General features: G+C 47.9%; 1 protein-coding gene across 1 annotated transcript in view; it reads left to right on the top strand.

The window, feature by feature from the left end:
• LOC119456954 (uncharacterized) overlaps positions 1-13,650 on the top strand; it is a 57,437-nt gene extending 43,787 nt beyond the window's left edge. The window contains exons 28-29 of the mRNA XM_049669152.1: positions 7,181-7,343; positions 13,373-13,650. Coding sequence (XP_049525109.1) covers positions 7,181-7,343; positions 13,373-13,450 — 241 coding nt within the window. The 3' untranslated portion in view covers positions 13,451-13,650. The remainder of the gene's footprint in view (positions 1-7,180; positions 7,344-13,372) is intronic.
• The last annotated feature ends 699 nt before the right edge of the window (positions 13,651-14,349 follow it).

Genomic DNA, 14,349 nt, shown 5'->3' with positions numbered 1-14,349 from the left:
GGCGACAGGAGGCGGCTAAGAGAGGGCGAGGAGGAAGCGCCGGGTAGGCGCGGCGCCTGCAAGATCTAAGAATGGCGCTACTTTTATAAATATAGGGGCTTTAGGCAAAACGCGCGCGGGCGCGCCGCCTGTGGCAAAACGCAGCAGCGGCAGAGCGGCCACTCCAACCGGCGGCGCGCCGCTGCGGCAATCACGTGACAGACTAGACTCCTCTCCCCTTCTCGAACTATCCGGGAGCTCACGCGTGCAGATGATAGTGGCGAAACGAGAAACAAGCGGTCGGGCGGGTCCGCATGGCACCAGTTTCCCGCGCGCACGTCACGGAAGCGGGCCGCTCTCATTGGTCTCCTTCATCCGCGGCACGCGGCAAACCGCAAGAAATCGGTCCAGGAGCGATCCCTGCCGCGGCAACAAAAACCCGTTTCGCGGCTGCTTTCGCGGCTGCGCCGCCGGCGGCGCGCCGCGCGCGTTTTTTCCGCTAGTGTGCACGTGGCATAACAATCCTGGATCCATGAGAAATTTCTCCCCAACGTGCTATCGGTTTACAACCCAGAGAAAATCATATTTAGATGTTTCCTTCCGACAGTTATGTATTCCTTTAAATTATCTGGCTTTGGCGCCGCCGCCGTGCTATCTCGGTATCGATGGTCCATGCGCGGCCCACGTGTGAATGGCTAGGTCTGCACTGTCGCGAGATACGCGCATTGCTTTTGGCTGCAAAAGCGATGAAGCGAAGTGGACGTACACTCGGCCACAAAATATTGCGGGGGGCACGAGCGCGTGGCGAAGCGGTCCTCCTCTCCTTCTAACGGCGCACCCCTGGTGTCGAGACCGACGCTTGCGCGCATGCGCTTCCTTCCGTGACTGCCAGCGTGCATGTTTCCGCGCTTGTATCTTGCGCGCCTGCGATATCCGAGTGTAGCCGCGAGGTGCGCTGTGGCGACTTCGACAGCCCGCGCGGGTGCGGCCGCTTTTTGTCGAAACACGACAGGGATCATCATTTTTTTTTTGTCGCCTGTCATTCAAAGGCATAGGCGAGAAGCCAGCGCAGTCTTTGCCAGCCCATAAACTAGGTTCATTACTCTGCCACGCTGTTCTGCCGGAGAACGTCCCGTTCTTAAAGAAAAAAGAAAAAAAAAGAACGAGGATTGGCCACGTAAAGGCGCATCGTAGAAAAAAAAAAAAGAAATGACTTGTTGCGTTTGCGACCGGGCGAGATATATCTGTGCTCGTGTTCCGACAAAAAGCGGCCGCAGCGGTGCGGGCTGTCGAAATCACCACAGAGCCAATCGCAAATGGTGCACCTCGCGGCTACACTCGGATATTGCCGGCGCGCAAGCAACAAGCGCGGAAACATGCACGCTTGCAGTCACGGAAAGACGCGCATGCGCGCAAGCGTCGGTCTCGACACCAGGGGTGCGCCGCTAGAAGGAGAGGAGGAGCGCTCCGCCACGCGCTCGCGCCCCCCGCAATATTTTGTGGCCGAGTGTACTGTCATGCTTCGCTCAATCGGCTCGAATATAGGAGCCAGAGCAGCGTTCTGATTTACTCTTCTTTGGGGCATCTACGTTAGGTTCGAGTAAATGTTTTACGAAAAGAATAAAGAAAGAATTACAAATGACTACGCTGCACTATTTTCTGAAACGAGCTAATGTGATGTATGAAATATTATCCTTTTTTTTTTTCATGAGATGGACGCATTTATGTACTGAGTGTGCCGTGAGCGCATGGTCACTAGAGCGTTAAATGTGTTTTGTTAAATATTAGAATAGAGGTAATAAAAGTGTTGCACAGAGTTTGATAACACGCATGCACGGCTATTTCAGTCCATTCTCTCACGTTAATGCATACTATATTTCATTTTGACATATCAAATGAAGGCTCTTCTGGGACTACGCGCTGGACCTGATCGCGAAGTGCGCCTTCTCCATGAAGCTGGATTCTCATTCGGACCCAACGAACGAGTTTATCACCCGGTCGAAGGAAGTCCTTACTCAACGCTTCACCCCACGCTTGTTTTTAATGAGTGAGTCGGTACTTGGTGTTTAAAAAAAATCATACCATACTGCGACCAGCTGCTTTATTGTCTTATTCGGCACCGACACTGTCCATCGCCACATTCCCTCCAACAAGCCTTGCGCAATGCTGGGACTGTTATCGTCGTCATCGATAGTATATTTGTTTGAAGATAGAGCAGGAGAGATATAGAAGAAAACATATAGAAGAAAGGAGGTTTGAAATGCAGGGTGGTTATCCGGAAGAGAAACACAGGTAAAGGGAATTAAAAAAATAACCGTCTATGCACCACGCACAGATGGCCAACCAGCAAAGCTGAAATGTGCGGTCCCGGTATGAGCCACACGTGATTTCTTTCTTTCCTTCTTTCTTACTTGCCCCTGGCTCATACCCGCATGTCCAATGCGGGTATGCGCCACACGCGATTTTCTTATCGTTAATCGTGACGTAACTGATGAGCATGTGATGTTATTAATGTCATGACCTATCAGTCATGTTTAGTCATACATGCGTACCCTTCCATGGCAATTTAATATATACCAAGTGAACGAGACGCGAGTTTTAGATAGGCTTTCGATACGTTTATTTCCACCGGAGGGTTTCTGTGTGTAGGACCACGAGTGTTTCAACCTAGGCATATACAGCTTCGACGTAAAGATGGATAGGAAAGCGGAGAAGGGAATCATATGCGCAGAAAAATAGAGCGGACACACACACACACACACACACACACACACACACACACACACACACACACACACACACACACACACACACACACACACACACCACACACACACACACACACACACACACACACACACACACACACACACACACACACACACACACGCACGCACGCACGCACGCACGCACACACACACACGCACACACGCACGCACGCACGCACGCACGCACGCACACACACACACACACACACACACACACACACACACACACACACACGCACACACGCACGCACGCGCGGACACACACACACACACACACACACACACACACACACACACACACCACACACACATTGCTCGACCGAATGCACATACCAGAATCATGCTGTGATAAATTTCTTCGAAAAGGGAATTAACTCGAATTTTTCTCTTCTTGCTGTCCAGTTGTTTTTCCAGCCGTGGCAAAAAGGTTGCGCATCGCGCCATTAAAGCCAGACATAATCGCTTACTTCAGAGATCTTTGCCAGAACATAATGAAAGGCAAGAAAGACGCCAACACGGTGAGAAAACATCAGCGTACATATTGAACGTTAATTGATTATATTTATTTTGTCTATTCTTGTGTATTCGTTTTCCAGGACCATGAAAACTTTCTGCAATTGCTGATAAACGGAAAGAAAGGACAACTTGACACGGAACAAGAAAAAGCTTTTGAACGGGATCGTCGGCTGTTCGACATCAGTTCTGAAATCAAGTCAGACGCTCCATCATCGCCGGAGATAAGTATGAGAATTTATTATCGTTTGCTTTGATGCACCTTATTCTGCTGACTTGCACTTTCAGTGATTTTAGTGGTACCCGGCTGTCTACTCTATTATTATTTTTAATAATTTTTACTGCCCAACACAATCTTTGTCTACTCTATTACACTCACATATCTCGGCAAAGGGCAGTGAACATTTATTTATGTGTTAATTGGTGAAGTACTTGTTAACCTTTAACTTCATTTAGATATGGCAGCAATAATTCATTGAAACTCTTATTTACACTTGGATAGACTACCAATAATTCATGTGATAATTCATGAGAAAAGAATTTACGGTGGTTAAAAAAGACCCGTTTAGACGTACTCATAACGATTTTGGTCGACAGGAGTCCACGTGTACATGACGATTATAGATTTAGGTGTACTGCTTGTTCAGTATACATGCATGTATTTCTCGTGGTGTGTGCAGACATTACAAACGCTGATTCTGGCGTTTCTTTCTTTCTTTTTTTATTTTTTGCTATGGTGTCAGGTCACGGAAAAACGTATGCACACTTTTAACCGGAGATTCAAATATTGTATCCTCGCTATAATGTTTCAAACCAAAATCACAAGGAAATGCTCGCGATACAAATTTGTATGCAAACTTGCATTGTGCTATGAGTCACGAAACCTTGGCCGCAACTATCTATATCAGAATGCACGCATGAATATAAAGATAACTTCTTTTTGCAGAATTGACGGAAGATCAAGCTATGGCACAATGTATACTGTTTTTTCTGGCCGGTCAACAGAAGGTTTCGACCGCAATAGCCTGCACCCTTTACCTGCTGGCCATTCATCCGGAAGTACAAGATAGGCTGAGGAAAGAAGTCGATGAATGCTGCATGGTCCATGTATGTGAATAAATTTGACGTTGATTTTATTATTGCCATAAGCGCGGTTATATATGTCTCTTCTCAAAAGCATGAGATATTCGGTGAGGAGGTTTCTGTTCTTTATATTGAGGAAGTGTGGCCTTGACGGCTATACCTTAAAAACGGGGCAAGAAGGCGATGCATAGTTATGGGCAACCGTTGAACGCCTGTAGCTTCGCAGAAAAATAAGCTTCTCTACTACTTCATTGATTTGGATGTTCCAGCATTTTATATAGAAACACAACGACGAATATAGAAGTTGTATGAGTGCTATTGTATTTTGTTCTTCTTTTCTTTGAATTCGTTGCTAGGCCAACCGAATATGCGCAGAAAGCGTCGTCACATTGGGTTGTACAACGGCAGTGGAGTGCTTCCGACGGAGCAAGAATATTAATCAGATTGGTCCTCGGGCCTATAGGCTTCAAGCACTTATTAGGCCAGTTTTACAGAAGCCCTGCATTTAAAACGTACACTGAAGCGCGGTAATCAGACGCAAAACCCATTTAGACTGGATGGCGTAAGAACTTGCCAATTATTGTAGGGCTTGATAAGGCTATATATAAGTTACACGCGCGCGCCCACCCACGCAGGCAGACGTTTTCCCAGAAACGTAAGTAGTAATGTGATACTACGTAGTATATTTACAGCACAAATAGTACGTAATATAAGATAATAGTAATGCAAAAGCTCAGAAACAAAAGGTTCCAGTAAAGCGACAAGCGGTAACTATGAGAGCACATCGCAGGTTTGGATCGCAAAGCATTAAGCCTAGAAATCGGGAAGGACGCCTGTGAGAGTAGCAACCATTGTCATCTAGACAGACATTCGTCGTAATCACAGCAATCACTATGGGAAAATTTTTGAGTCCCAGGAATGTATACAAACCAGTTGTTTTTAGTTTGCTTCTTCAAATATGTGCCCTGTGTTACTTTTTTCCAGGGGGATCGGCCTAGCCTAGATGCGATCACGAAGCTCAAGTATCTTCACTGCGTTGTCTCGGAGACTCTGCGATTGTACCCACCTGTACAGCGGTAATACCGCTGTCTATTTTTCAAACTCTGAAATCTGCTCGACTCAGTCTATTCTGAGGCAGATATAGTCTTTTAGAAGTGAGCATGCGTAGTTGAGATCACGACTCTTTTCAGAAGGAACAAAACGAGAAAAAAAATATATGTAGCACTCTTTAGATATGTCGTACTATTCGCCACACATTCCTTAAATAGGAAAAGAAACAAACAAACAAGCAAAAGAAAAAAAAAAGGATTTGTTGATGACTGTCAGTCATGCTGTCATTGACGAGTAGATTTCGATATGGTTGTTGCCTCTTCATTTCAGACTGGAGAGAGCTCCTTGTGAAGACTACATGATCGGAGACACTGGAGTGAAGGTGACAAAAAGTGACATAGTCGCAGTTCCCATCTACGCCATGCAGCACGACCCGCAATACTTTCCCGAGCCGTTCACCTTTGACCCAGAAAGGTTAAGAGACACCATTGTATATCTAGAATCGCTTCCAAACTTATAATGCGTGTTATTGGACCTGGTTAACATCCCTGCCTTCATTATATCCCTCTCTCTTGGTAGTGGCCACGAAGGAGCACAAACTGTTGTAAATGTTTCCTACTTCTGCACTGTGAAACTTCTTGTGGTTATTCCCTCCCTCTACTTTCTTTATTTTCATTTCTTAAACCCCTTCCCCCGTGTAGGGTAGCAAACCGGACGTGTGTATGATTGTCCTCCCTACCTTTCCTTCCTTCTTTTCCTCTTCTTCCTTTGTGTTTCATTCTCTCAGCCATAGTCTCATGCCTTGCCTGTAGATGGCAGGCGCGGTGCTGGTATCTCCAGCCGCAGCTGTGGGAGTCACATTTCATACACTTGATCCCATAGCTGCGGCTGGAGATACTTTCTATTTTTGCTTTCTATTGTTCTCTTAATCTCTTTCTCCCCTTTTCTCTTCCCCCAGTGTAGGGCAGCCAACTGGGCTCCATCCTGGTTAACCTCCCTGCCTTTCATTAAATCATTTTCTCTTTTCTCTTCATACACTTGCTGGATGTGTGTACCGCCACCGCTGCAAAGAAGTATGGTGATCTTGGAGCAACCGTTGTACGCCGGTTAACGGTTGAAAGCGAAGAAAACCTTCAGCTTTCTCATTGATTTAGGAGATGTACTCATGATAAAAATTTGGCTGTAGAGAGGGACAGGGAGTGTTGGGATAAATTTTCAGTTCGTGTATCCTGAAGTGAAGGGTGCGTTACAAGAAGCAGAATTTAGAATACGATTAAGAGCCCAGACTATCTGGCATCAGTCTGGCGTGACGTCAGGACCGTGTGACGGTCGTCAAGGCTACACACTGGTCAGATTCATTACTTGTAATGCTAGTTCCTGATGACGGTACCGTTTTTGAGCTGAATCTTCTTCTGGCTGTGGTAAAAGCTGCTATATTTTTACCGTGAGCGGGGCAGATGAGCGTTTATGCGCAAATAACTTAATACGCATGATTACTGCATTCTGCAGTTAAGGACTATGAGTGAAAGAATGTGAAATTGAGATGACAGCTTTGCGCGTTCTCACTTCTTTCGTGTGTTCTTCTTAGTCGAAGGCTGCACGCTGCAATAAAAGTGTACGAAGTCGCTCTGAAGAAAACCCTTTAAGTTGCTCGGAATAACTCAAAAGAAACCAATTTTTGCTTTCTGAACTTCATTTTTAACAGTTGAAATCATTCACAGCCATATCCATGCGTAGCCAGTCATCGCATCGAGCTTCTAGTGTCACAGTTGTCTGTATTGTTGCAGGTTCAACGACGAGAACGTTGGTTCGATCCAGCCGTACACTTACCTGCCCTTTGGTGCTGGACCGCGCAATTGCATTGGCGTAATCTTCGCCCTGCAGGCGGTGAAACTGTCCATCTTTTACACAATTCGCAATGTGCAACTGGTGCGGACTGAAAAGACCAAAGTAAGTGCCACCTTATTGTTTGCTTAATTAAGAACTATCCGCTGGAATAACAGCGCCATAAAAGCGCATTATTATCTTTCGTTGAGAATTCTGGACCGTCAGCACAACATAGTGAAACAGTGTGACGCATACCCGATATTTATTTGCTGTTTTATTGCGAGAGCATTTATATGGACACTCAAAAAAAATCACAGCATATCCACGGGGTGAATGATGATGAGTGGGCGAAGCTCCGGAGGGAATCATCGGATCTTCCGCTTAAGGGGACGCTAGCACAAACGCGTTAGAAACGTGCAGTACTCTCTAGTAAGGGGGAGCGGCCACAGCGTCTTACGCAGCCATTTACACATGCCGGAACGTGCACCGCGTTTGCCGACGCCTTCACATGACTGCTGAGAGAGTATACCCCCCGTATGCATAAACGCTCCTCGATTTTCCTCAAGGGCTGCAGAAGATAGCGCCAACCTTTCCCTTTCCCTCAAGAACCACTTATCATCATCACTTGAACTTGACTTGCCACCGCTTTGGGCAGCGCGTTCGAAACGCGTTGAAGGTAAGGCGGAGAGGCCACAGCGTCTTACACCAGCTTCTTACACGGGCCGTAACGCGCTAGCACAAACGCGTTAGAAACGCGCTAGAAACGCGGCCTTTCGTTAATGTTGGGTATTTATTGCCATCGTGGTGCGTGTGTCCATGTCCGCTTCGTGGCGTAGTGGGCTAACGCCACGCGCCCGGAAGCGAGGGGTCCCTGGTTCGATTCCGCGCTGCGAACACAACTTCGGAATTTTTTTTCCTCATTTTTCTCAGACTGGTTACACACTACTACTTCGACGACGGGGACGAACGGGTGCCGCTATAAGGAGCTTCGCCCCTAAAAGGATTTCTGCCATCGCCGTCGCCGTGAGGTTCCGTATGACGTCAACGGCGATGAAATCGTCGCCGCGCGCCGGACGCTGTATGTGGGAGTGAAAGGGCGCGAGGGACGCGCGCCTTCACGGGGAGTGAACGCACGGCAGAGAACAAACGCGCGTTCTGTGCCGTGCTCCCTGAAGGGCTGCAGAATTAAGCGTCTCTTTCCCTCCTTTACAATCACCATGTATATAGAGCAAACGTGACTTCTTCCGTCGCGCGAAATGCCGTGGGGGGACGGGATGGAGGGAGGGGAGGCGACGTTTGGCTGCGGCACCAAATGCGTATTTATATAAAAAAAATGTCACAGTTTCGCCCTAAGGGCGAAGCAATGAATGCGATAGCAACACAGCAATGTCATACGAAGTAAGGTGAGCGGCTTTGGTAGCAACAACACGCAGAACTGTTGTCGACGCCATCGGCGTTTTGCCCGCGTTAGCTCAAAATGCGTGCGGCGTTGGTGACTGTTGCTGGAGCCTCTGATATAAATAGGCACTTGGTGCCGCAGCTAAACGTCGCCTCCCTTCCCTCCCCCTCCCCCACGGCCTCTCGCGTGTCCGAAGAAGGCGCGTTTGCTCTACATATATGGTGATTGTAAAGGAGAAAAGAGACGCCTACTTCTGCAGCCCTTAAGCGAGCACGGCGCAGAACGCGCGTTTGTTCTCCGCCGTGCGTTCACTCCCCGTGAAAGACGCGCCCCTCGCGCCCTTTCACTCGCACATACAGCGTTCGGCGCGCGGCGACGATTTCATCTCCAAATGACGTCATACGGAACCTCACGGCGACGGCGACGCCGACGGCAGAAATCTGCTTTTGAGTGTCCATATAATTGCTATCGCAATAAAACGTTGCGAGGCGAGAAGGTGGTAAAGAATTCTGACGCTGCTCGACGAGTTTCCCGTTCTGATCTCGTCGAAAACCTCCGAGCCGCCCCCAGAGGCCTTGGCAATAGTCACCAACGCCGCGCGCGTTCGGTGCGAACACGGGCAAAACGGCGACGGCGTCGACCAGGGGCGTAGCCAGGGGGGGGGGGGGGGTTGGGGGGGTTCAAACCCCCCCCGAAATTTTTTCTGTAACCCCCCCCCCCTCCCCCGCCCACTTACCCACCCTTTGTTTTCGTCGCTTCGCGCTGACATAATTCAAGAAACCGGTGGTGCTACTATCACAATTTCATTCCTGGGCGCTTCTGTTCGGGTTGGTAATTTACAGCGAATCATGTCTGCATATGGAAAAAAGTGACACGGTGTTTCTCAAGGCTTTGACACTCTGTGAAGTTTTGGGCGAGAATGTGGCGGCCGCATTCTGAAGCAACAAATGCGCAACAAATGTAGCAACAAATGCGGCAGCCGCATTTTAGATGAAGGCGAAAATGCTCGAGGCCGCTTTACTTAGATTTAGGTGCACGTTAAAGACCCCAGGTGGTCGAAATTTCCGGTATACATTTCCGCCGCTTCCCTTCAGGTGCCGGTTAGGCCGCGCTCGCGCAGGTAAGGCTACGTTCACACTTGGGATGCGGCAAGCGGACAGAGAGGCCAAAGCGGCCGGAAAGGCCAAAGCGGCCGGAAAGCTTTTCCGCGCATGTCCAAGTTGTTCACATTTGTTTTGCTACCGCCGCGGCCGCCGCTGATTCGTCCACATACATCTAGTCAGCGGACATTTGTCGGCGTGGTGGCGCTCATTATCGCATTATTTCGAGCGGTATGTTCTTTCATTGGCCCACCCGTCATCAAAAGTGATAATTTTGCGCAACTTCGCGTGTCATCTGCGATCTTCGGGCTCGCCGAAGCCTGTGCGTCATGTGAGACCTACGCTCCCAATCTATCGTCGCGACGAGAAAAGCACCCCGCGACTTCCGCAACATACCGTGCACGTGCGAGGAGAATTATGGAGCGCGAACGAGGAGTATGTCTAACTATTGTCTGCCATGGAAGTGGAAGAAGAAATGGCTTTTATACTTCTACCTACTTGCTTTCTAGAAATGGACAATGAATAAACGGAAGACGCGCGGCCACCTCGGAAACGGCGGTGGTGGGTTCGCCTGGCTTTGCAAAAGCGCGAGAAGTTGAGCCACGCCAAGGCTTCGTTGCCGCACCTCCGGTCGCGCGACGTTGAATACTATCGCGAGTGTTGCTGACAGTACGTTTTAGTACCACTCTTGTCGTATAGCATAGGGTGGTTCTTGATCGCGTCGATCAGCATTGCAGCCCACACTTTTGGTGCCATGTTTACATGCTAGTGTAGCTTCCGGGCTAGCAGAACGACTTTCCGCCACGTTTCCGCTTCGCCATAGCGAAGAAATCGGTCTATGAGACCGATTTGGCTCGCCGCCTGTCTTTCTGCCTGTTCTGCCGCCTAGGCGGGCGGATTTTGCAAGATTTTGCGGCTTCCGACAGCTTCGAGACCAAGTGTGAACGTAGCCTTAGTCTGCGCGCGAAACGTCTCTTGTTTGCGACTGCGCCCCTACGGAAGGCTGGTAGTTACTGTTGTGTTGTTGAATCCAAAACCAGCAATTACGGAAGGCTGGTAGTTGCTGTTGTGTTGTGGAATCCCAAACCAGCAATGTACAGACGAAAGGGTTGATGCCAGCAGTGAAATTCCACCGACTCACAACAAAATGCATGGAACAGACAGCCGACAAGCATGGATTACTGCTGTGCGCAGTATAGCGTAAGTAAACTCTTGTTACAGGCGCTGACAGTTCTCGTCGGAGTTCACGCGTCCTGAGAAATTGTTTATGTGCACTATGCACTGAACAAGACCGGAGTTCATTCATGCATCACTAGTACACCAATCATTCGAGATTCGGTGAGGTACAAAGCCGCTTCCTGTTTGCACCGGTGTAAGTGAAGCAGAAATGAGTTGCACGCACTACTTAAAATGCGTACACAGGCCATATCTATGCTCTGCGGTGAAATATTCTGTACAATTCCGAATCTGTTGACGTAAAGGCAAATGACGGCTGCACGCTCGCACACAGCGGAAGACACAGCGGCCCATGCACTTGTCGCAGGAAATGCAACCCTCTCGTATGAGGGAGCAGGGCGACGAAAGCTTCGAAAAAAAAAAAAAGCCTTACGCGTGTTTGCGCGTGTTTAAGTTTTCTAGCGCAAACACGCAGCGAACAAGCTATTGCTATGGGAGTAGGTATAGCCTGGTCACAAGTGCATTTTCACGTGTATAGCCGTCCTTGACTTGTGAAACGCACTTCGCTCCGACGAGGACGACGCTCTCTACGCTTAAAGGAGATTAACAAGTAATGATGTCTTCTCCGATCGGGCGGGTCGTCTCAATGATGCGTTTTCGAAGATTCGTCCATTCAGTGGCGCGATGAGAGACCGTTGCTCCAAACGCCCACTGTACCTGTCGTACTTACTGTATTTTACTGAGCTTGCTTTGCATTTTACTTAATTTCCCTTTCCCCACAAGCACACGCGAGCGGGGGGGGGGGGGGGGAGGGGGTATTACGGAACCAGTAATTAAAAGGGTTTATGCGGGCGAGATCGTCAATGACATACAGGGTGTCCCAGCTATCACGCAGCACGATTTTTAAAAAAAGGAGGAACGGCGTTGCACGAAGCAAACCTAGTGCGTATTGTTTCCAGTACAGTGGAGTAGCCGCCAGTAATTTTTACGTTACTGAGATTTAATTAGGTAACTGGTCCCATGTCTTTGATATACCTGCATAGAGTCTGCTTAAACTACCGCTATTTATTATCGATCACGTCACGCAAAGGAAAGCAGACGCTCCCCCCCCCCCCCCCCCCCCCCCCCCGGTCGGGCCGGTGAACCCCCCCCGAAAAAACTTCCTGGCTACGCCCCTGGCGTCGACAACAGTTCTGTGCATTGCTGGTGCTGCTGCATGTCCAAGTTTATACAGCTGATAAAACTACTATCCTTACTCCGTATAGCTCTCTACTAAGTTGCTATCGCAATTGCTGCTTCGCCTTACGGGTGAAACTGCGACATTGTTTTTATTGATATGCCTCACGCAAGCATTAAACCTACCTGAGAACCTTACATGCTTGCAGCTTGCGTTTAGTTGGATTCATACGGTAAGCCAAATCGCCGATCTTTTGTGCGGGCCACGAATGAGGTTTGCAGTCACAACTAATCGCGTGTCGAAAACTCCATCTAGGGCGCCAGTTTGTGCCACGTGATTCGGTGACACCGAGCCGTGTCACGTTATGTCAGAGACATTAATTAATCGGTGGTGCTGTCCGTACGACCCATACAGCCGCACTAACGGCCACATACGTACGCCTTATTTAATTCAACGTGATTTTATTGTTTTATTTGTAATTGTATTCATCCGAAGTAGCCTGCACGCTAGATGTGCCACCACTGAAAGCACTCCAGTTTTCATAAAAGAGCATCTCTCTCCCCCTCTCAGCATGAGTTACCTTTAAGGCACTGTCATTCCGCGTAGAATGCTGCATCAAAACTTTTCTTATCTTGTTTTCTTTATTTGTGCAATGACTGTTATTCAGCTCTAAAGCACGGGTTGGCATGAAGAGCAATCTTGAAAGAAGCGTCCTTTTCTTTTTTTTTTGTACTTCCTCCTGTCTCACTATAGTAAGACTAAATTTTTGTTTTAAGCGCAGTGTCAAGTCCACTTCAGATATAACCCTGATCGAACTTCTTAGTGCTCAGCAGCACTATGAGTAGAATTTACTCTAAGATGCATTACATTTACAATGTGCATATTCTCTGCTAGTTTTCGTAACTATCTGATGTATTTAATAATCTAAAAACTGTCCATGCTTTACTGTCTCTTTTATTGTTTGTTGATCGTATTCGCGCCATGATTTTAGAAAGTAACAAGGTTTCGAATAAGCGCTTGTTCAGTCCTTTTCTCTCTTCCATGTCGTATTCGAGCTGATCTTTTAATCACCCCCAAATGTATTCTACCTTTTTTTTTCGTTTTGCTAACACTGTTCACTATGACAACCGTAATTTTTATATTACGATTATGAGACCTGGCTTCGCCATTATTGTGCACGCGTTCCACAAGCATAGACATTGACGACGGCTCAGCTATAGTTTCCTTCGACAATGGTTGTAGTTTAGTAATCAGAAGCAACATTATTTTAAAAAAAATTAAATGCTGTTCTTGTTTTCAGGTTCCTCTGGTGTTCCAAAAAGGGTTCAGGCCTCTGACAGCTGAGGATGTCACGCTGGGAATCAGGGCACGTGTGTAGCGAGACAGGCTGGTGTTTTATTCGTCTCGCCTTCATCTGAGTGGAGCGATCAAAAGAGCGTTGCTGCAGATAGTTTGACTGCTTGGGAATAATGTTTTCCCTTACAATGTTGCGCTATATATTATAGTACTCTCTTGTGAAACGTCTGATCGTGTATACACTATTCCGTCGTTGTGAAAATAAAGCATTTATGTGCCTCACCGCGCTGTCTCATTGTGCGAACGCATGCACCCAAGAGGGAGAGAGAGAGAGAGAGTAAACGCAAAGGAGGTTAATCAGGGGATATCCCTGGTTTTCTACCTACTGGGGGAGGGGAAATTGGACATGAAAGAAAGAACAGAGAAAAGAAAACAAACGAAGGGAAGAATGAACAATGTGGAACTGTTCATTCTACGGGCTCTGTCACACTGTCTCTGAAGGCTCCACATATTCATTTAGTATGTCTTTGTACTACTGAGATATAAAACGCCACACAGTGCATAATCACAACTTGTCCCACAATCTCGTGTCTCTGAGAAAACGGAGCAGTGCCTTTATAGCGACTCGCGCTGATGTCCGAGTGGGTCAGTGTTCCAGAATGTTCTTAATTTCTCTGAGTCGGTGCTTGGTTCAGCTGGTCTAGCGTGGCTGAGTGCGGTGCTCCCTGCTAGTTGAAGCGAGGACACTCGCACAGATGGTGGGTGATTGCTTCACTGCCACCGCAAAATTCACAAAGAGGGCTATTGAACATACCAACAGGAAAGGAGTACGCATTTGAAAATGCTACTCCATGCCTTAGACGGGCTAAAAGGTTGGAATAATGTCATGAGAGGTCGGACGGAATACGAAGTTGTAAATTAGGGTACAGGGTATGAAGGCGCGTGCTTGTAAATCTGGATGAATTCCACCGGTACAGTTTT

The sequence above is a fragment of the Dermacentor silvarum genome, chromosome 6 (assembly GCF_013339745.2).
Source record: "Dermacentor silvarum isolate Dsil-2018 chromosome 6, BIME_Dsil_1.4, whole genome shotgun sequence".
Classification (NCBI taxonomy): domain Eukaryota; kingdom Metazoa; phylum Arthropoda; class Arachnida; order Ixodida; family Ixodidae; genus Dermacentor; species Dermacentor silvarum.
This window is presented reverse-complemented; position numbering and strand designations above follow the sequence as displayed.